The 24,360-nt window shown below is 33.4% G+C and overlaps 1 protein-coding gene across 4 annotated transcripts in view; it reads right to left on the bottom strand.

The window, feature by feature from the left end:
• Positions 1–24,360, bottom strand: part of ACTR3 (actin related protein 3) — a 59,525-nt gene that overhangs the window by 21,180 nt on the left and 13,985 nt on the right. For 2 of the 4 annotated variants that reach the window (XM_025857178.2, XM_073884823.1), the window contains exons 2-6: positions 13,230–13,285; positions 9,564–9,688; positions 6,899–7,009; positions 3,636–3,731; positions 1,856–1,963 (exon numbers count right to left, since the gene is read on the bottom strand). In XM_025857178.2, the coding sequence (XP_025712963.1) occupies positions 1,856–1,963; positions 3,636–3,731; positions 6,899–7,009; positions 9,564–9,688; positions 13,230–13,285 (496 nt within the window). Of the gene's footprint in view, positions 1–1,855; positions 1,964–3,635; positions 3,732–6,898; positions 7,010–9,563; positions 9,689–13,229; positions 13,286–21,562; positions 21,702–24,360 lie in introns of all 4 variants that reach the window. The other 2 variants (XM_073884818.1, XM_073884827.1) reach the window with 2 other exon arrangements.

Genomic DNA, 24,360 nt, shown 5'->3' with positions numbered 1-24,360 from the left:
ATTTACAAGAAATGTCCAGAAAAGGCAGAAAGTGTATGAGTGGTTGCCAGGGGCTAAGGTTATCATGGGGAGACTGACTGCTAACAGATACAGGGTTTCTTTTTAGAGTGATAAAAATGTTCTAAAATTGACTGTGTTGTAATGGATGCACTCTGTGAATAAAAAAAAAAAAAACACTTAAGTATACACTCTACAGGGGTGAACTATATGGTGTGTAAATTATATCGCAAGAAAGCTGTTACTAAAAAAGGGGCAATTATTACTAAAACTATTGTGACATTGAGAGGGTAGATTATGACATCTAATCTAAAAGTAGTCACCCTGAGGATGTAATTCTCAAAAGAGGTTGCCTGATGCATTAAAAATAGGAATGACTAGTAATAAAGAAATAAAAGTTCAAAATAATTTCATTTCTTACAAGATAGTCAATATAATATAAAAATTTTAAAAGATAAACCTTTCTATATATCTAATACTATCAGTATGATTCCAAGTAGTCATTTTTAGTGTATTTAGGCACAATAAAAACCCTAATTTGTCATTAAGAATTGGAAGCACAAGGACCTTGGCAGAAAAAATGCTATCTCTAACAAATAATCCAATCTGGTGCATTTTTCTTAATAGGCTTTACTAAATCCAAACCATAAAGTACGATCATAACTTGAGCTTTTTATTCAAAAAAATAATTTCCAGGGGCACCTGGCTGGCTCAGTCATTAGAGCATGTGACTCTTGATCTCAGGGTTATGAGTTCAAGCCCCACACTGGGCACAGAGCTTAATTAAAATAAAATAAAATAAATAAAAATAATTCCCAAAAGTCATTAATAATGGCTATGTGCTTATAACAAACTGTTAGTTAACCTATGCACCAAACTGAAATGTTAATTAAGGATAAGAGAGATTATCAACTGGCTAACCCATACAACACAGACACAGCCAAACCAGAAGACAATTCATGTTTAAGGCAAGACTGATGAATCATAGACCTGTACCCTTGCAACAAATAATACATTATATGTTAGTTAAAAAAAAAGAAAAGAAAAAAGAAAAAAAAATTTTTTAAAGATTTATTTATTTATTTATTTGAGAGAGTGAGCACGAGAGGGAAGAGGGAGAGGGAGAAGCAGACTCCCTGCTGAGCAGGGAGCCCGATGTGGGACTCGATCCCAGGACTCCAGGATCATGACCTGAGCCGAAGGCAGTCACTTAACCAACTGAGCCACGCCGGCGCCCAAAAAAAATTGTTTTAAGACATACATACATACATACATAAATGTAAAGAAAGGCATAGGGGCACCTGGGTGGCTCGGTCAGTTAAGTATCTTCCTTCGGCTCAGGTCCTGATCCCAGAATCCTGGGATCTTGCCCCCACATCGGGCTCCCTGCTCAGCAAGGAGTCTGCTTGTCCCTCTCCCTCTGCCTCTTCCCCTCTGACCACTACTCATGCTCTCACTTATGCTCTAATAAATAAATAAAATCTTAAAAAAAAAAAAAAGGCATAATATATTTCCATTCTGGTTACTCCAACATTTTCTAATTATGAATTAGAAACAATTTCTAATACTTTTAAATCATATTCTAATTACAGTACCAACCTATATAGCAAAAGAAAGATTTTGGAATTTGTTTATAGAATTTTAATATTATTTTTAGATTTTATTTATTTGACAGAGAGACAGCAAGAATTTTAATATTAATATGAACAAAATACAGCCCAAGCTGAACAAATGGCCAAATCAGAGAAAATTTTTCAAGTTTTTAAAATTTTTTTAAAAGTAGTATTAATTCATATCATTTAACTCTGCCAGATTTGTTATCTGATAGGACTATTTGGTAATTTTAAAATATCCTTACCACAGGAATGACATGGGTGACACCATCTCCACTGTCTATTACTGTACCGGTCAATGTCCGTTCTCCTACTTGTCTTGAGGTCCAAGATGCAGCTAAGGCAAGAACAGCCTTAGACAAAAAGAAATGTGACAGGCAAGAAAATAAAAACAAGCACAAAGAGTTAATAGAAAAAAATATTTCACAGAGTACTTCAATTTTAAATGTACAGTTGACTCTGGAACAACACCAGGGTTAGGGGCACTGATCCCTCCAACACAAGCAGCTGAAAATCCAAATATAACTTCTGACTCTCCAAAAACTGAACTACCAATAGTCTACTGTTGACCAGAACACATAAAGAGTCAATTAACACATTTTGTATGTTACATCATATACTGTATTCTCACAGTAAAATAAGTTATAGGGAAAAAAATGTTAAGAAAATCTTAAGGAAGCCAAATATTTACAGTACTCTATTTATCGAAAAAAATCTGTATATAAAGTAGACTTATGCAGTTCAAACCTGTGTTGTTCAAGGGTCAACTATAGTCACCTCTGGCAAGACAATACACAAAATTCATTTACATTATTCAGTAAAATTATTCACATCCTACATTTTAAGACAAACTTACAGGCTTATATTTACTTTTAGGGGCATATTTATAAATATTCCATGTTTTTACAAGGGTCAAAATGGGGAAGACTAACATGAAGTATCACAGTACTAAGACTGCCAGGCCTTAAAATTATGTTTATATGGGCTAACCTGTATACAAACCACAGAGTGTAAGTAAAGAAATACACAAACACCCAATCACCAGTTATTCCATACATAGATGCCTACAAACAAGTATCTCTATCATAAGATTAGCTCCAAATTTTCTAAGTGCAACATGCATTTAGGAATATATAACAAGTTATTTAACCACAAAAAAAGCCATTATACACTTCTAAATATGATTTAATAGGAAATAAAGTTGATGAAATTACATTTTTCTATGAAAAACACTGGCATAGGCAATAAAGTACAATTCTTTTTTTTAAGTTTACAAATTAAGAATTAACACAGCTAACTCATTTTTTAAAAACTGAATCCAAGCCTCCACAAGATACATGGCCAATAATTAAAAACAGAGCTAAACTTTTACCTACTTGCAATGTAATAGCTGCAAGGGACCTAGAAAGTTATCTAGGCCATCCACCTATTTTAACACAGGATCATACATCATAATCATTGTTACCTAAGAGAACTATACAATAGTTTACATACTTATTAAGCATTGTGATATGCTAGACATCACATTCACTACAAGCTTAAAAAACAAGAGGTGAGCTATGATCCTGAGAGGTGGGAGAGAAGCCATTCCATGAAAATACATTTACAAAGTAAGTTCAATAAAATATTACAGGGATTTATGATACACAGAATACAGAGGGGCACAAAGGAGAAGGTGGTCAAATATACTTAGCAGTCAGTCAATCAAAACTATGAAAAAAGGACACACCAAATGTTTCAAGGATAAATGAATATGTATATAAAGTTCTTGACCTGGAATAAACACTCAATAAATATTAATACCCTTATTTCTGTCCCATGAAAAGCTCTGAATTATCTAAAGATCATTAACTTACTTCCTTTAACATTTCTTTTGCTAACTCAATTTCCTATGATTTCTAAATTACTGATTCAGGAGAGAACTAAGACATGCTTTGAGGTCATAAAAAAAAATATTTTTAAGAGTGAATTAAACCAGATAAAAATTCAAGAGTCAAGCTTATCCTGACTTGTGAACTTTCTTACCTGCACAGCAATGTACAAGCCTGGAACATTGAAGGACTCAAACATTATTTCAGCAGTATATTCCCTGTTTTCTGGAGTATTCAGTGGAGGTTCAGTCTATTAAATTGAATAACATTTTAAATTGACAAGACCAGATTATTTTGACAACTTTTAGGCAATTTTTAAGTAAGAAATAATTTATGTCAAAATTTTATTTAAAAATCTTAGAGATACAAAGATAGACAAATAGACCAAAGAAAAACTATATAAAGAACTCGAACAGATCTATGCATATATGAAAACAGTATAGTTATTCACACAAAAAAAGAAACCAAATTCCTACATTACATCATTAAACACTGATAAAAGGAATGAGAGAGAGAGAGAGAGAAAGGAGACCTAGTCAAACCATCTTATAAAAGGGTAATGACAGATCCTCAGGGAGACATACCAATGGTGTTTCTAGTAGCAGAGTTCTCACCTATATATTGTAATGTTTTCAGCAGGATGAACTGGGTCTGTTTATAACTACAGTAAATAAGCCAAGATTCTACATATTTATGCCATGCTTCTTGGAAACTGTTATTTAAGTTATATAACTGTTAAGAGTATTATTGGAGATATTTACACAGTTCTCTTCAGTTTATATGACCATATATATCATTTAGAAACCTGCAGATTAAGTCTGGGCCAGAACACATTCTAATGAGGTGAGAGAGGACTGAGGAAACAGTACTTGCAATCCTGAACTTCATGTTTCCCCTATACCTCGTGATTACTTAAATCATTTAAATTATTAAAGCTTGAAACTGGGTTAAGACCTCTGATTCTTACAAGTCTGATTTGACAATCCTTTTTGTTATCTCAGATATTTAAAACAAAAGGCAAAACCAAATTTCATAAAAACAGAAGAATGATGTAAGAATGATTGGTAAGAATGATTCCTTAAATTTCAAGAGCACAAATTACAGAGAAACATGGATAAAACTTGAATTCACTGCAAATTAAATCTTTTTGTTAATTTAAAAAAATACTATAAGGTTTTTTTTTTTTGCATTAAAATACTATAAGGTTTTTAAAGAAAATGGTCAACTAAGAGTAGACTTTGTGCCTATGTAAAATCTTCAATAGCTAAACTACCTGATGTGTTTTAAACTTATTTGAAAGTTTTGGAACTATGTTCAAGGCTTTGAAGATAACTTAGTGATAGATACATATAAAATTAAGCAAACTGAAAAATCTAAGGCAGTTAAATTATAAACTCTAAGAAAAACAAAAGTTCTATATAAAATAAAATATAATCAGAAGACCTCCCAAAGAAAATATACTAATAGATAATAACACATAAAAAAGTGCTAATAAAACATCATTAGTTATCAGGAAAGTACGAATTAAAACCAAAATGAGAAATCTTACACACCCACCAGAATGGCTAAAATTAAAAAGACTGACACACCAAACATTGGATAGAATGTAGAGCAACCAGATTGCTAACACATTGTTGGTGGGTGTGCAAAAAGGTACAACCCCTTGGAAAAAGTCCTGAAAGCACCTACCCTATGACACAGCAATTAGATATCTAGGTATTTATGTAAGACAAATGAAAACATGTCCACAAAAAGACTTGTATAAGAATGTTCACAATAACCAAAATATTCATTAACAGTCAAAAACCAGAAACAGCCCAGGTAATCATCAACAAGAAAATGGATAGTGAGGCATATTCATACAACAGAATATGATCTAGCAACAAATTATCGGTATATGCAACAATGTGGATGAGTCTCAAAAATTATGAAGTCTTAAAGATCATATCTTGTATAATTCCATTTATATAAACCTCAAATATAGGCAAAACCAATCTGTGCTGGAAAAAATCAGAACAGTGGTTGCCTCTAGGTACAGGGGCAGGAATTAATCAGGAAAGGGCATCAGAAAACTTTCCAAACTGATAGTAATGTTCTATATCTTGATAAGGGTTTAGGTTACACAGATGTACGCATCTGTTAAAACCAGGAGACGGGCAAATTGTATCATGCATCCTATAAGACAAATCCAGATCACCACTTGTTTTTGTAAATATAATTTTACTGGAACACATTCAGGTATCACCTAAGGTTGCTTTCCTGCTACAACAGCAGAGCTGAGTAGCTGCAGAGACCAGATGGCGCTCAAAGCCAAAAATATTTGCTATCTGGACCTTCAGAGAAAGTATGCAAATGCCTGGTCAATAACCACAGAATGGTAGAGTTAAGATTTATACATTTTATAGCATGTGAATTTTACATACATAAAAGAACTATAAACAAATAATGATCTCTAGTTGATGATACACATGCTAATATATTTAGGGGTGAAACTACTCCATCTGCAACTCATTCTGCAGTAATTAAAAATATAAGATGAAGTGATGGATAACCTGATAGATATCTTATGCAATTATAATAAAGTTAATACTTGAGTCTAGGTTGTGTACATGTGGGTGTTTATTGTAAAGTTCTTTCAACTTTATGTGGTCTACCCATAAACAATATTCACAAATAACAATAAAATACAGAATGTAGATTTCATATAACTATACTGTAGAACAGTATAGTTATATGGAGAGGGGGAGAAGATAAGGATTCTGTGTTGAGAAGGAGGGTAAAAGAAACAAAAGCCTCATTTTTCCTACTTTAGGAAGTCAGTAGGTAATGTCTAATATTTAAATGAACAAACAAGAAATAGAAAAGATGTTTAAATTTGTAAGATAACTATCACAAAAAGCTCTTTAAAAATTTAAAGTGTTTGTCTCTAGATAACATGAATCAAAGGCTGGGAAAGATGAAGAAGGAGAGTGTTATTTTTTTTTGTTTTAAATCTTACAGCATTTGATTTTTGTAAGCTGTAAACATTCATTGCTTTGATAAAAATAAGAAAAGTTTAAAAATTACATTGTATTTTTCTTGCCAAGAATTACTAGTGAAATAATGATCACACCAGTTCAATAAAAAAAGCGAAGTGCCGTATTTCCAACGTTTTTGAACCTTACTGTTCCTATCATAAAGATCACATATTAATTATGAAAAGAACTTTCTAAGTGCCTAAACCTTGTTGCTTCAACATATTACAACTCTACTAAAACCCAGAACTGGATGATCTTAAAGACAATACAGCATTGTAACAAAGTCTTTTAGACACAGGATAAGAAACAACAAAGTATGCCCTAGTGAGTACAGATGTGATGAAAACGTTCTCATTGTTTCTTCAAAAATGTCCTCGGTGAAATTATAATTTGTACTTACCAAAAGAAAATAATGGTCTTCTGGTTCTGCCCTTAAATATTTAAAGATCACTTGTTCCATAAACCTTTCCATCAAGTCCCAATCTTCAACTATACCATGGCGAATTGGCCACTATTAAAACAAAATACAAATGAAATCTTATTAATGTCAAAAGTAAATAAAACTACCAAAAACGGAGAGAATTAAATCAGGAAAGCATTTTTCAGGTGTGATTTAATGACACTGTAGATCATCCTTAGGAGACGCATACTTTACTATTCAGAGATCAATGAAATTATTCCCACAACAGATTTTCAGATGGTTCAATTAAAATACATAATGTAAATATTAGGAAGAGAATCAGCAGAGCAATCCTGTGATAGACAAATCAAGAAGGATGAAGATTATTATACACAATGGGATTTAACAAAGAGCTTAATAATAATCTGCACTCAAAGAATCTGAAACTAAATAAGTTTGGTGGGTTTTTTTTTTTTAAGATTTTATTTATTTATTTGAGAGAGAGGGAGAGAGAGCACTCAAGTGAGCAGGGGGAGTGAGAGAGGGAGAAGAGAATTTCAAGCAGACTCCCCACTGAACCCAACCTCCGGATCCTGAGATCATGAACTAAGCAGAAATAAAGAGTGGATGCTTAACCGACTGAGCCACCCAGGTACCCCAAGAAGTTTGGTTTTAAAAGAAAGAGAAAAACAACAGCTAAAAGGCTGAGGAAAAAGAGTACACATAAAGATTGAGAGAAGTTTTACTGTTTGGTCTGTTTGTAGCATTTGGAAGACTTAAAAATGTGTTTAAAAGAACAGAATCAGTGAAGAAAAACTCTGGCCTCTTAGCTCACTGACTTCATCACCTTCAAAAATTTCTTTTCCACTTTGGCTGCAGTTTAGATCTTAGTACCACTATTACATCTCTAAATTCCTAAAATCCAAATACAACCCTCTCTGATTACAACCTCTTCTCCTCCTACCATACTGTAACAGCCCACTATACTCCTGATCACAATTAGACTTACAGTCCACTGGCTTTTATTTATTCCCTAGCCATCAAACCTGCCCAAACACACACACACACACAAACACACACAGTTTAGATTTTATGCTCCATCACTTTGAGTATTCATATTTCCTTCTGTCATTCCACCTATCAAAACCCAACCTAGCATGACACTTCACTAAATATGCCTATACCCAGAATGCTAATCACACTGAAGGCACATACATAACTAGGTGGATAAAACTTAAGATTTCATAATTGCTATTCTCGAATGAACCTAACTTTGTGTGGCAAGTCTTCCGTTTCCCTACTCTGTTCATCTTCACTCTTCACAATGATAATTTTAAATGTCCTATCACTCATATTTCACCTTCTCCCCTGAATCCTTGGGCAGGAGAGATGATGTCACCAAGTATTTCACAGAGAAAGGAGAGGCCAAAAGTCAGGAATCCAACCTCCCTCCACCAAATCTATAAAACTGATTCCATACTTACCCGTTTCACTTCTTTATAATGTAAGAGACCCTCCACATATCAATTAGATCATCTGTGCTCTGGATCCCATTCCTCTAGCTTTCTCAGAGACCTGGATTGGACTCCATCTTTCTTGTTACTTAAATCTAATGGCTCTTTCACATTAGCATTTAAACATCTCTTCCATCTTAACCCCACAACTTGTCTATTCAACTATCTCTGCCTCCCAATTGCAGTCAAACCTCACTGAATATTACTGTCATTTTTTCCTGGCCTAACATTCACAATCCAACCTACCTGAACCCAGCCTCACTGGGTTCTCACTCTTCTAAAACTATTCTTATTAAGGTTACAAATGACATCCTTACAGCTAAAGACAGTAATGTATGGGCTCTAGCTTACTTGATAGATTCCACACTATTTACATTCCTTCTGTCTAGCCCAGGCTCTCTAACCACGGCTTCTCAGTCTCCTTTGTAGGCTTTTCCTTTTCTATCCAAACCTAATTGGTACATTGAACAGGCCCCATCTTGGGCCTCTTCCCAAGTACATTCCCCTAACTAATCTCATCCTTTCTAGAGGTTTATTGATACCTTCTCCAAATATTTGTCTCCAGCTATCCTGTTTCGGAGCTCCAAGAGCCACATTATTTGACTGCCTAACAATGTATAAGATGTCTCTCAGGTACCTCAAACATAACATTCAAAACTAAACATGTCTCTAGATATGGCAATGTGGAGGTAAAAGAAAGCCACTCACATTGACAGCTCTGAGATCTAGTGAGTATGGAAAAGTAAATACTGCTCATGTGAGTGAAAATTTTCCTCTCAGGATTAAAAAAAAAAAAAGTTAAAGCAAGATTGGGAAAAGCTACAGGGAAAAAGAAATTTCTCTGGTGAAGAGGCTGAGGATATTAGGCCTGTAACACAGTAAAATTCCAGATGCCACAATCACTGAAATAATTTAAAAGATTTTATTTATTCATTTGTGAGAGAGAGAGAGTGTGAGCACAAGCACGGAGAGAAGCAGACAGAGGAAGAAGCAGGCTCCCCGCCCAGCAAGGAGCCTGATGTGGGACTCAATCCCAGAACCCTGGGATCATGACCTGAGCCGAAGGCAAATGTTTAACTGACTGAGCCACCCAGGCATCCCAAACTAATTTTTAAAAGAAAATATTATTTTTACAAATCATAAAAATATACCTTTGTTGCATACGTAGGTTTTTCTATTGCTTCATCACCAATAAAGAAGTCTAGGTCATCGACACCTTTCATCACCCTCCTTTGAGCTTGATCACCCACTTTTGCAGACTCCTTAATAGCAATACCTCAAAAATAAAAGTTATTTATACATGTCAAAGTTTGCTTTTTTCAAATGAGACAGAATTTTAACTTCTATTTCTTTCATTATAAAGTATTACTAAACAAAACATGATCTAACACACTTAAACTGTTAAAGCACAGAGGTCATTTAAGAAATTGATGACAAAATTCATTTAACACAATGAAATCTCAACTTCCATCCACAGACAAGGCCTCAAGTGTAAAAGGCCAAAAAAGAGTACTGCTGTGGGAATGTCTCAGTTGTATTTTTTTAAAACTATATAAGATCTATTTCGATTTGAGCAAAATTATAATCCCACCAAGCCAACATATGCTTGATGGACAATCAGAAAGAAAAAACTGGAAACACTAACAAATGAAAATGGAAAAACTGCAAGGAGAACTTTTTTTAAAAAAGCTTTCTTCCTATTTGCACTATTACGGACTGGTAATTTAAAAATAACACTGGCATAGGGTTCTGTTAAACTTTAATCACATATACAAATGGAAATTTCAAATCATTTAGGTAAAAATCACAATACTCCCCTCAAATAATTTCAGAAATCCAGCACACAGTTCTTGACCTAAAACTTGTTATATATTTTTTAATTAAATTATACATTTCTGAATCTGTCAAGTTAAGCAATCATTCATTCAAAATAATTATCTGTATGCACTTAAATACTACACTTCCATTTAGTAACAATTATATCCCTAACAAGATGGGTAGAAAATACTGAATGAATGACATTCTAAATCCAGTCTACTCCTTCAAAATTTTAGAAAGCTTCTCTAGGAATTTATTTATAATGTACATAGACATCCAGATGGCTCACTATAAGTTTCCTGAAAAACAAAGATGTATGCAAATAACCTTGAACCATATAAACAGGCTTTCCAGATCAAATATTCATGCTCATCAGTAGCAATCAACTGTATGTATCTGCTGGTTAAACACTGGACTTGCAGCATTAAAATTGGTGGAAAAAAACTCCAAAATCAAAAATCTACTTTCAGCAGGAAAATGGATTTTTAACATGCTGCAACTTGTCATAAGAAAGACAATGAAAACTAAAATTGCACATTTTGGCAAAGAGATGAAAATAGAGACTGGATACAATGGTGATAAGATCCTAAGGTTCAAAAGATCAAGATTATATGGGTCTCCAACAAAAACACAGCCACTTAAGAACATAAAACATCAGTAATCTCATGAAATAAATGTTTAATCACAACATAACACCTTATAAAAGATTATAAATTATGAAATAACAAAATTGGCATTTTATGGGTTGAATTGTCTTCCCAAAAGGTATGCTGAAGTCCAAACTCCCAGTACCTCAGAATGTGACCTTATTTGGAAATAGGGTCTTTTGAGTTAAAATGAGATTTTTAGGGTGGGCCCTAATCCATTATGACTGCTGTCCTTACAAAAAAGGAAATTTGGACTCAGCCACACAGAAAAGACAATGTGAAGACAGGGAGAAGACAGTCATGTGACTGGAGTGATGCATACACAAGGTAACACCGAGCACTGTCAGCAAACATGGGAAGCTAAAGAGGCAAGGAGGGTTTCTCCCCTAGAACTGTCAGCAAGATTATGGCCCTGGTGACACCCTGATTTTGGACTTCTAGCCTCTAGAACTGTAAGTTTCTAATGTTTTAAGCCACCCAGTTTTTGGTACTTTGTTATGGCGGCCTTAGGAAATTAATATAAACATACCTAAGATTCTAACACTAAACTCAAATATAACCAAAGTCAAGTACAGGTCCACAAAAGTATTCATATTAGTCAGAAAAAAAGCTAGTATTTGTCATCAAATTCTTAAAATAAATGACAATCAGTATATTGATACATAAATGTGGAGGAAAAGTTAAAAAAAAAAACACACACACAAACCTGTCTTTCAAAGTAGACAACAAACATGCGTAAGTAAAACAAGGAAAATACAATAGTACCACTAAACTAAGACCACCACAGTCATGTGAATGAGCTATTTCATCAGTGTCACCTAAAATCCATTCTATGTATTAAAGAATTAGATTTAGGTAGTAGTCTTAATTCTTTTGTTTTGTTTTGTTTTGTTTTAATTGAAGTATAATCAGCATAAAATGTTATACTAGTTTCAGGTATATAACATCGTCATTCAACAATTCTATTCATTACTCAACACTCACCATGGTAAGTGTAGTTACCATCTGTCACCATACATTGCTATTACAGTATTATTGACTATATTCTCTAGCTGTACACTTTTCATCTCCATGACTTACTTATTTTATAACTGGAAGTTTGTACCACTTGGTAGTAGCCTAAGTTCTTACATAACCAATTCGTAGTTAAGTATCTAAAAGTATATCACAAGTACAAAGTCCAAACAGGTTTGTTACTACAGAGTTAAAATTTAAAAAAATAAAATACATATACATTATGTGTATACATGTGTGTGTGTGTGTGTGTGTATAAGCTCCCCTTTTAAATACAATTTTGACAATGCATTTCCCATATTTCACGTTTAATTTTGTCCTTGCTATATTCATTACAAAACCACTGACCTATTCATGTCCAATGAGTGCCCATTTGAAACTAAAGATATGCAGTTTTTGACAAGCCCAATAATTTCTACCTTGCTCTCAACTTCACTGATATGAAACCTAAGCTTCTTTCACTACTATCCTACATGTTCATTTTTCCATTTCCTTATTTTCATAAATTAAGAATAATACAATACACAAAAATATTCAGTCACATAAACTCCTGTGTAAAACTGGTGACACTCTAGGAGTCAGCATCACCAAGCAATGGCTCCAAACGTTTTCCATCTGATATATTCAAGTCTTCATATGGCAGTAGGAGAAGTAGATCAGAGGCATTACTATATGATGTATAAAAGGTAAACTGTTTGAAACTCAAAAGTACAAAAGTATGTCCATCAAGAACCAGATACATAATCCATGCTAACAAATGAGAACACTAACAAACCAAGTGTGAGAGTATTTCTAAAAACTATTGACAAACTACTGAAAGTCAATGGCCAGGCCACAGTGAAGTTAATAATAGGACAGAACAAAAACAACTTAAGTATGGTTATAAGATAAAAAACAGCTAAAGTCAACATCTCTAAAAATGAGATGCCATCCCTCTTTTGAAACATGGACTCTCATCAGGGATGTCAATAAGCCCCAAGCCTGGCAAACTGTAATCATGTCCACATACCAAAGAATAGTCTTCATATGTATGTGATGGAGGATGCACTACTTAATATTTACATCCATGCACTGTTAACACCAATATCCTCAAAGCAAAAAAACTGTTTACTTATCGGCTCATTTATTTTTGCTTTAAAAAGAGACATTTGGTAGATCTGGTAAACAGAGAACTAAAGAGCTAACATGAATGGTGAGAGATGTGGAAATGAGGTCACACTCAGCAAACCATGTTTCTAAAGGACTAAATCTTATACAGTGTCAGAAACAATTATCTTTTACTTTATTACAAAAAAACTTCTTTAAATCAGCTTATTTGTGACTTAAAAGAATACTTACAGGAAGGAATGATAAACTGTGGTTCTGTGTTTCCAGCATATCCTAGTTTTGTATACCTGCAAAACGAAAAGGAAAATTATAAGGAATTCACTAACATCTTAGCAATTATGAATTTATTTCTCAGATTTCCATTTGTTATGAAGTGAGATTCCACTGTGAGTAAATATACAAAATTCTATAGGTTCAATGCATTTAAACATCCCTACTTTCTAAAGGTATACCAAAATTATACCCATAGCTTTTAACAAGAAATTCTACTTCTACAAACTGATCCTACAGGGATACTCATACATACCTGAAAGAACATGTAACAAGACCATTTGCTACAATCTTGCTTATAACAGCAAGAGACTGAAAATAAAACATGAAATGAGAAACTAGTTAAATGTGCTAACCTGTGTTATGCAGCTATTAAAAAAGGTTGAAGAAGCTTTTTATGGACTAATATGGAACAATCTCCAAAATGTTTTGTTAATCGAACAAAGCAAGAGACAGAACAATGTTTTAAGTATGCTATATTTGTACAAAAGTAAGGAAGAGGGGTAAGAACATATGAAATATATTTGATTGTACAGGCAAAGAATATCTCTGGAAGAATATAAAGCAACACTAATTTTGCTTGTCTCCAGGGAATGAACTCGGTAGGTGACAGGCAGGAGTGATAAGGAGATTTTTTATTAAATATTTCTCATACCATTTGAATGCATTACTATTAAAAATAACTGTAATTTTTAAATGTTTTGCCACAGTGGATTCAGCCTATAATCTTAAAATGGGAAAATTATGGTAACAATGATTAGGAACTATAAAAACTGAGCTTTGATAAGCAGCATGTTGTGGGCTACACAGGAGATAGCTGGACTTTTTCTGTGGCTATGCATGAAAATCTATTAACTATGACCAGGCTTTAAAGAGAAAGTAACATTTTATATTATTCCATATTCAAACTCACTGCTAAAGAGCAGACAGGTAAATTGCTGTGAAATTCTTGGATTCTAATAATATCTGCAGAACTTTTTTTTTTTCCCTAATATAAGGAGGAGGGGAAAAAAAAGCTCTCTTTGGGGGATATTTTAGTCCCAAAACTAAGTTCAAGAACTTAGAGAGCCAAATATGCTAAATCACTAAAAATAAGTAGAAAACATTAACTGATCCAAATCGGGTATGCTCTGACTAAACCTCTTCCAAGATTCCCCACTGTCTGGGTTTAAAAAAACCAACAAACAAAACTTGTTTGCAAGGTATAGAAAAGAGCTCCTTTAATATATTGGCTCTTGACCACCTTTCCCAGCAGCCCTGACACACTACACCAGTCTCCCTAGCCATAAAACGGCTAACAGTTTCTGGACAGACCAACTCATTTCATGCCACGGAACCACTATTAACACTGTTCCAACTACAGGAGATGCTCCCCTTTCAACACTGAATACAGCTGCTAAACTCTTACCCATCCTACAAAATTCAAGGTAAGTATCACTACCTCTATATGAAAACTTTTCTATCCTTCCAACAGTATACTTTGCCCCTACAGGAGACAAATGGAACTGACTTATGTCTTACTACAATAAAGACACAAAACAAGACAGTCTAAAACTGTCTGAGCCACAACACCCTAAAAGTCTACTCTCTTAACACTTAGTGAAAGGATTAATACCTAATTATTCCTTCATCTAATCCCTCCCCTTTTTTTGCCATTAGTCACCAAGCAGTTCAAGTCATTATATGCAATGCCCTAACAGAATACCTTACTTCCAATTCTATGACCCCTACAAAGAATAGAAATAATCTCCCTAAAAATCATTGCCTAATTCAAAAATCTTCAAATGAAGCTGTACTGCCCACAAAATTAAGTACAAACTTGTTCCCATTTCTATAAAATGATTCATTCATTGTAATTCCTAAAGTCCCTTTCAGATAAAAAAAAAAATTACATGATTGATTCCTTCAGCTGAATATTACAGTACTTCACAATAAGCCACAATTAAAGTTTTTAAGTGTCTCCCATCATTTGCTTCCATGAACTCAGCTCAAAATACACTGCACTTGTTACTCATTTTCCCCTACATGACTCGCAATTTCCCAACACATGTTACCTGTGCTTACACTGTACCCTCTCAAAATGCTCCCACCACAACTTAGGACTCCTCCATGAAGTCCTTCCTGATCATTTTAACTATTAGTCATTCAATAAACTCTATTTCAACAACCACTCACTATACAAGCCTATATTATTTACATGTGCGTAAATACCATCTCCCAAGTACGGCAGTAAGATATTTGAAGTAGAAACCGTATTACAGAAGAAATTCCCTTAAGGAAACCTTCATTTATCAAGTTCACCAAATTAATCAATATTCCATCCCTGGTCAAAATCAAATTCCCTAGGCTGACCATATTCAGCAATAAATTACTTTCAGAACAAACACCAAAAGAAGAATCTAATGAGCATAATACAGAACGGTCAATACATAATCAAAATAAATGTGCTTTTCCCAAAAAGATAAAAATAGCTACCTATAGCATATCAACTATATGGAAACATTTAATCATTTTTACTACATTTATAACACCATAGACAAATAACTTCATGACACAGGATTTAGCAATGATTTCTTGAATGTGATGCTAAAAGCACAGGCAATAACAAAAAAATAAATTAGACACCATCAAAATCTGCACAACAGGACACCATCAGCAGAGGGCAAAGGCACCCATGGAATGTAAGAAAACATCTGCAAATCATATACACACAGTTGCCAACTTAGAATGATTCACCTCAAAAATTTTTGACTTTACAATGGTGCAAAAGTGATATGCACTCAGGAGAAACTGTACTATGAATTTTTAATTTTGATCTTTTCCTGGGCTAGTGATACGCACTATAACACATCTGGTGATGCTGGGCAACAGCAGTAAGCCTAAGCTCCCAGTCAGCCACGTGATCATAATAAATAACCAATACATTTACAATCACTCTGTACCCATATAACCATTCTGTTTTTTACTAGCAGTACAAGTAGTCAATAAATTACATATTACCTTATAATAAAATAGACTTTCTGTTAGATGCTTTTGTCCAAATGTAGACTAATGTAAGGTTTTGAACATATTTAAAGTAAGCTAGGCTAAGCTATGATGTTTGCTAGATTAGATGTATTAAATACATTTTGACACAGGGTATTTCCAACTTACAATGGGTTTATCCAGATGCGAACTCATTTTTAAGTGAAGATCTTTATCTGATAAAGAGTTAATATCCAGAATATATAAAGTACTCCTACAACTCAACCACAAAATAAACAAATACAATTAAAAAATGAGCAAAGCATGTGAACAGACATTTCCCCAAAAAAGAGATATATAAAAAGCCAATACACACATGAAAAGATGCTCAACATCATTAATAAGGAAATATAAATCAAAACCAAATTAAATGCCAGTTCATACCCATTTGATTGGCTATTAAGGAAAGGAAAGAAAAAGAAAAGGACAAATGTTGGGAGACACTGGAACCCTTGCCCATTCCTGGTAGTAAGGTAAATGGTACAGTTGCTGTGGAAAACAACATGACAATTCTTCACAGAATTACCATGGGATCCAACAATGCCATTTCTGGGTATATACCCAAAAGAAAAAGCAGGGGCTTGAAGACCAATGTTCACAGCAATATTATGCATATAAGCCAAGAGGAGGAAGCAACTTAAGTGTCCAATGTCAGGTGAAAGGATAAACAAAATGTGGTAAATACATAGAGTATTAGCCTTAAAAAGGAAGGAAATTCTGACACAGGCTACAATATGGATGAACCTTGAGAACATCATGTTAAGTGAAATAAGCCAATCACAAAAGATCAAATATTGTATAATTCCACTTATATGAGGTACCTAGAGTACTCAAATTTTTAGACAGTAAGTAGGACATACCAGTCAGTTTGGAAGTTCCAGTTTGAGAAGATGAAAAAGTTCTTAAGATGGAGGTGAGAGATGCACAACAATGTGAATATATTCAATGCCACTAAACTATACACTTAACAATGTTCTGATGTTGTGTATATTTTACCACAATTTAAAAAAAAAAAAACCTATACTTTGTAGCTACCTGGAAAAAAATTAAATTGGGTACATACTATACCACACATGCTGAAGTAATATACATCTAAATGCATCAAAAATTAAAAGGGAAGAAAAATTAAACCATAAGTTTTAAAATATAGGATGTTCTTTGTAACCCTGGAGCAGAAGAGGCTTTCTAACTATAATTTAAAATCCAGACACTAAAAAAGATTGATATTTCAACTACGCAAAAAATTAAAAACTTCTTCACAAAACATACCAAAAGTAGCCAAAAGAAAAATAACCAACATAGAAAAATTGTACTCAAAGACAAAGAATTAATCTCCTTAATATACAGGATACCCAGAAGGTGATGACAAGGGAGAGAACGAAACAAAGAGGAAAGGAGGGAAGGAAGAAAGAAAAGCAAAAGACAGTACCCATTTGAAGAAAAAGTAGTAGAAATGGCTATAAATGAAAAGGGGCTCAACTCCTTGGGGTTAAAAAAATGCAGATTAAAAGTACACTGAGGTAACATTCATACATTAATAGTTGGAATGCAAAATGATATGGTTATTTTGGAAAACACTTGAACATCCACTTACCATATGACCCAGCAATTCTACTTCTAGTACATACCCCCCCAAAATAAAAACAAATGTCCACACAAAAATGTGTACACATTTGTTCAAAACAGCATTATTTATAATGGGCCAAAAGTGTAAGCAAAACATGTTCATCAACAGGAAAATAGACAAACAAGGGTGATTTCTTCATATAAACCAAAATTACTCCACACATGAAGAATTTAAAACTGTAACCCATTCTCCAAGGAAAAGTATTCAACAGAAGATAAAATGACCCAAATGCTGGAATTATCAGATAAAGACTGGAAAGAAGCTATAACTATGACAATGAAATAAAGTGTACTTGTAATGACTAATAATATAGTAAACATCACCAGAAACTCTAAAACTATATAAAGAACGAATGGAATTCTAGAACTGAACAATGCAATACGATAGACAAAATCACCAGATGAGCTGAACAAGAGAACACAGATAACAGAGGAAATAATCAGTGAACCTGAAGGCAGATCAGCAGAAATTTCTAATCTGAAAAAGATGGGGGGAGGGGGTGAAAAGAAGAAACATGAAGAAAAAAGAAGAGAGCCTCAGAAACTTGGGAGACAATATGAAAAAGGTGATATACTGAAGTCACAGACAGAGAAGACACAGGGTAGTTAACACTTTTTGAAGGAATAAAAGACAAAAAACTTTACCAATTTAGTGAAAGACAGCAATTTATAGATCTAAAAGGCTTAAAAAAAAAAACCCAGAGCAGTATAAATACAAAGAAACCATACTTAGGCACATCGTAGTCAAACTAAAAATCAAAGATAAAGAAAAAGTACTGAAAGCAGCCGGAGGAAAAAGGTCCATTAACAGGAAACAAAAATTCAAATTACTACCACCTTCTGAGAAACTACGAAGCCCAGAAGACAGTGGAAAAACACTGTTAAAGTCTGAAGAGGGTAGGACAACAGTGACCCCAAAAATCTATATGAACCAAAATATCCTTCAAAAATGAAAGTGAAATAAAGACATTTTCAAACAAAAGAAACTCACTGCCATCAAACCTGGACTAAAGTTCTTCACGCTGAGGGGAAAATGATACCAGTGGGGCAGTGAGGCATTAATAAAGAACATCAGAGACAGTCAACACATAAATTTAAAAAGACTTTTTTTACATTTAGTTTTTTGAACATGAGACTCAACAACTAAAGCAAAAATCATATTATCTTGTGGGGTTGTACTGTATGTAGAAGTAATATCTATGACAACTACAACATAAAAGGACAGTGGGAAGCCCTGGCATGGGAAGCAGCAGGCAGGGGAGTTAATAGACTTCCTGAGATGCAAGGTCTCTACTCTTTGCATGAAGTTTTAAATTAACTCTAAAGAAACCATGAGTAGCAACTTTTCTTAAAGATGTGTATTATAGTCCCTAAAGCAATCACTAAAAAATGCCAAGAGGTATGGTTAAAAAGCCAAAGGTAAATTAAAAGGGAATTCCAAAAAATATTCAAATAATTCGAAAGAAGGAAAGAGGAAAGAACAACAAACATGGACAACAATTGTTTTAAAATAAACAAAACAGTACACGTAAGTCCAACCATAGCCATTATTACATTAAAAGAGACAAAACTCTCCAATTCAAAGGAAGCATTGATTTAAAAATAATAATAATAAACCAAGCCCCAACTGTATGTTGTCTGCATGATATGCATTTTAAATATAAAGATGGAGAATGAAAAATGGATGGATGGATAGCAAAAAGCAAGCCTAAGAATGCTGGAGTGGCTATATTAATATCAAATAAAACTACTCTGTAAGAAAAAGGGTAAATACCAGAGATAGAGTAACTTTATAATAATAAAAGGATAAATTCATCAAGACATAACAGTCTTAAATGTGTATGTGCCTATTAACATAAGTTTCAACATACTTCAAATGTATCATAATTAAATGCTGAGATAATTCAACTCTTACAGTATCTCAGTTAATGGATAAAATGATAAATACACACACCGAAAACCAGTAAAAGCATAGAGGATCAATGTTAATAACCATTTTGATCTAACCAATACTTACAGAATATACTCAAGAAATGCAGAACACGAATTCTTACTAAGTACACATGGTACCTTCATTTGGACCATCGATGGGCAAATTATGGCCCAAAAATAAAATAAAATAAAAAGCCTCTGTTTTGGTATATCACTAGTGAATTTAAAATGCCTGTGTGTGTGTGTGTGTGTGTGTGTGTGTGTGTGTGTGTGTTTGGGAGAAGGAAGAGAAGTGAAGACAAAAGAGAGGAGAGGAAAGCAGCAGCAGAGACCCTGCCTGGCCCACTAGCATAAAACAAAGACCATATGTGGCCTACAAAGCCTAGAATACTTACTATTTGGTCTTTTACAGAGAAGTCTGCCAATCTCTGACCTAGACCATATGCTAAGCCATAAAACAAATCTCAATAAATGTAAAAGATTAAAATCATAAATGCAATGTTCTCTGACTAAAAAGGAATTTAGAAACCAAAAATAAAAAGATACCTAAATAAACCTCAAAAATTTGAAAATTAAACACTTCTAACTATAATCCATGACTCAAAGAAAAAACCGCAAGGGAAATTATTTCAAGCTGATTAACAGTGAAAATAAAAATTTTAACATCAAAATGTGTGGGATGCAGCTAAAACAGTGCTTAAAAGGAAAATTCCAAGTTTCAGTGCTTATGTTGGAAAAAATTGAAAGGTCTAAAATCAGTGACCTAAGATTCCACCTTAAAAAGTTAGAAAAAGGAAAGCAAAGTAAACCCGAAATAAATAGAAATAAACAATAAACAGGATAGCACAAATCAAGTTAATAGGAAAAGAAATAGAGAAAATTAACAAGAAAAAGATGGTACCATGAAAAGATAGGCAGATCAAGAAAAAATAATATGGAAATTGCCAACAAAAGGAGTGGAAAGCTCATTAACACTACAGATCATATAGACATGAAAATGATAAAAAATATATATATATAACAACCATGCCATCATAATAAACTCAAGATGTAATGAACAAATTCCTTCAAAGATACAATTTACCAAAATCAACACAAGATCAGACAAAAAATCTATTTGAATAAACCCATAGTTATTAAAGAAATTATCAGTAACCTTTCCAAAAAGGAAACTGCAGGCCCAGGTTTCACTGGTAAATTCTATCACTCATTTAAGGAAGAAGTCATTTTACATAAGCTCTTTCGAAACTAAGGAAAAAACTCATCCCAAACCCTTTCATGAGGATAGCATAATTCTAATACCAAAATCGGAGACAGACATTTCAAATAAAGAAAATGACAGGCCAATATCCATCATGAATACAGATGCAAAAATCCTTAACAAAAGAAATACAATATGCAAAAAGGGTGTATATATATATACCATAACTAAGTAAGCCTTAGCCCAAGAATTCAAGCTTGGTTTAACAGTTGAAAAATCAAGCCCCTGCTTTTTCAGAACATCTCAATTAATTTCACTAGTTTGAAGACCACTCCTCAACATGCTATGGTCTGATGCCTACTTACCTTCCCAGACTCCTCTAAATACCCACTTGACTTTCATATTCCTCAACCCCTGCAAAACACACTGTTATATCTAAAGTAGACAGAATTACTCTTATAAATGTTGATAATTATAGTTACAAACAGAACACATAAATCCTAGCACTTACATAAAATAAATGCTCATCCTTCTTTCCATTGTTGTTTTTGTTTTATTTCACCCCAATCCTTCATTTCCTCGCAGGCCCTTTTCAAATCTTCCATTTTCATCATTCCTTTTGGATACATTCAATTTTCATAGTATGATTCCTAAGCAAAATTAGTAGAGTCTTAATGCCTTCCAACTTGCCATTCTTTAATAAATGGTGTGTACTTATGTGTGTTCATGTGTGTGTACTTTTATTACTGCTTAAAGTACACTTTGTTACCTTGCACTTGTTACCTTGCACTATCTTAAGAATACTTTCAAACCTAGTCCTTTTTAATGTCAATTCTAAACAGGGAAATTACATTTTGTGAATACCCTGAAATCTCAAAGATACTTTCATGTGGTATCTCTTTTTGATGTCAATTGTAAAGAGAAATTTACATTTACATGCAGAGTAAAAATACAATTACAATTCTATTACAGAATGCTAGAATATGCATAAATTTTTTTTCTTCTGGAACTCTACTAAAGAAACCATAAATTGTGATTGTCTCCAGACAGCAGGATAGAGAGAAGGGAGAATTTTGTTTTCTAAATTTACACTATTCTGTCTTAAATGATCTAACCATACACATACATTACTTTTTTTAAGTAAAAGAACTTTTAAACTGATAACATTTGCCCATCATTAAAATTTTAATAATACTGACAAAATATTAATGTTAAGTTTCCAACCATGCCTATATCCCCTAGCCACCCAGTTGCCATCCCAAGAGTAAATCACTTACGTATCCCAGAAATAATTCATGCATGAACTTGCATATGTATTACTTTGATTTAAAACCCGTCACTGGGTTATCTGGGCAGTCAAATTATGAATCTACTTTACTTCTCTACACTTTCCTGTATTTAAAAAGAAAGTGTCATTTTCTAAATGGTTTTTAAAGAAGGATCATAAAATGAAAAAGGCAAAGCTAGCACAATATAGTATTTTGGAAAACTAAACCAAAATTATCCTTTGTGACCCAAGGCAGCAAGTTAAATTTACAAAAACTCTCCCTGAACTATACAACAATGACAAAAATCTCCAATGCTGATTTGGGCCAGCAAGGAGGGAAAAGGAATTGGAAATGGCTTACAGCAGGAAACAGAGTAGAGAATTCAAAAAGTACTTTTGAAGTTATCAAAGACTCAGTGACTAGAAGAACAGTAGTGGAAATGTAACAAAGTTACAAAAGAGGGATGACCTGCACTGGGAGTAATGAATGGCAAAAAACAAATGAGTTTTATGTAAGAAATGGTTGGTCTATTATGGTCCTAACTGCCTCTGGGGTAGGGGAAAGTAGATTTGGGAATGGGAATAGTCATCAGTAATGCACTCTCACTCTTAAAAAGAAATGAAACAAGTATGATAAAATGCTAGCAGGCAATAATTCTGATAAAGAGGAGTATCTGTCCTATTATTCACTGTACTTTTCTAAAAGAAAAGAATTCATTCAAGAAAAATATTTTCAAGTAGTAAAACCAGTTATGCTTGTTAAAAAAAACATTAGCATGGATATTATTTTTAATTGTTAGATATTTTTAATTCTGCAAATTCAAAATGTATTTATTAAAAGCATATGGTTGACAAAGAGTACTTTAACTTAATACAATGGTTCATATTTCTTTTTGCTTTGAAAATTATCTCACAGCAAAAAGCTATTTGAAGATTCCAATATGTTACTGATACTGAACCACTAAACGGGAACAAAATCTTAAAAAAAAAAAAAATACAGTTCAAAATGAACTAGAATAAAAAGCTACAATAAAAAATCATTCCAGAAAAGAACAAACATGCATTGAGGTTATCACACTAAATCCAGTTAATAATCTACAGCCTATGTGAGAAAGAGCACTAGAATTTTAACTTTCCATGTTTCCACAATCTTAAACCATATAACAAAATGAATATAAGACCCTCAAACTTTAGGATAGAAAGAACATTAATGATATAGTGCAACCCATTTTCCAAAATTTCTGGGTATTAACCACTAATTTAAAGTTGAAAGAATTCTATCTCAATATGACCAGCTTCCACCTTCACTGTATCATAAAAATAAAGTATATACTAAGGATAAATATCAAATTTTAAAAGAAAATATAGGTCTACAAATGAAACCCACTGCTTAACTTCTGTAATACCTCAATTCTCGTCTTAGCTATAGTCTTCTTTGTACTTCTAGTGTTAGGAACTTTTAGGACAAGAATGCAGTGGCTAATTCACAGGGAATACTGGCTATAAAGATAATTAGCAATTATTTGAAAAGCATTTCCAATGCCCTCCAATGTTCTTCTCATTACATTAAAGTCAATGTTTAACGTGACACACAAAAAAAACTGATAAAACTGTTGAGTGGAAGTAAGTGGATTCCTTTGTGTTTAACAGAAATGACATTCTCCCAGTCCTTTTAGATCTAAAATTTAAAATCTAACTCCTTTTCACTAGTGGGGAAGAAAGAATATGGACCTTAGAATCAAAAAGTCATGAGTGAAATGTTTGTTCCACCATTTACTATCCTATGATCATAGACTTTATTCCTAATTCACAAGGAATAAAACTGAATTCACAAGACTGCCAGGAGGATTAAAAAAGATAACAGTAGATGGCACTAAATATTCAGTAAATTCTCCCCACCCCAGATCATTTTCCTTTATCCATGAGCCTTTTATTTCTCTACCCATCTCTATAATTATTCTTTCAAAGATTTAGCAATGTTTTCCCAAACTCTTTGCTAGTGCACCAGTCCAACTATCCACCAAAGATGTAGATTTCCACTT

Source organism: Callorhinus ursinus, unplaced genomic scaffold (genome assembly GCF_003265705.2).
Source record: "Callorhinus ursinus isolate GAN/ISIS: 27379988/994484 unplaced genomic scaffold, GSC_fseal_2.0 scaffold2, whole genome shotgun sequence".
In the NCBI taxonomy this organism is placed as follows: Eukaryota; Metazoa; Chordata; class Mammalia; order Carnivora; family Otariidae; genus Callorhinus; species Callorhinus ursinus.
Note: the sequence above shows the minus strand (reverse complement) of the source record. Positions and strands in the feature narration are given on the sequence as shown.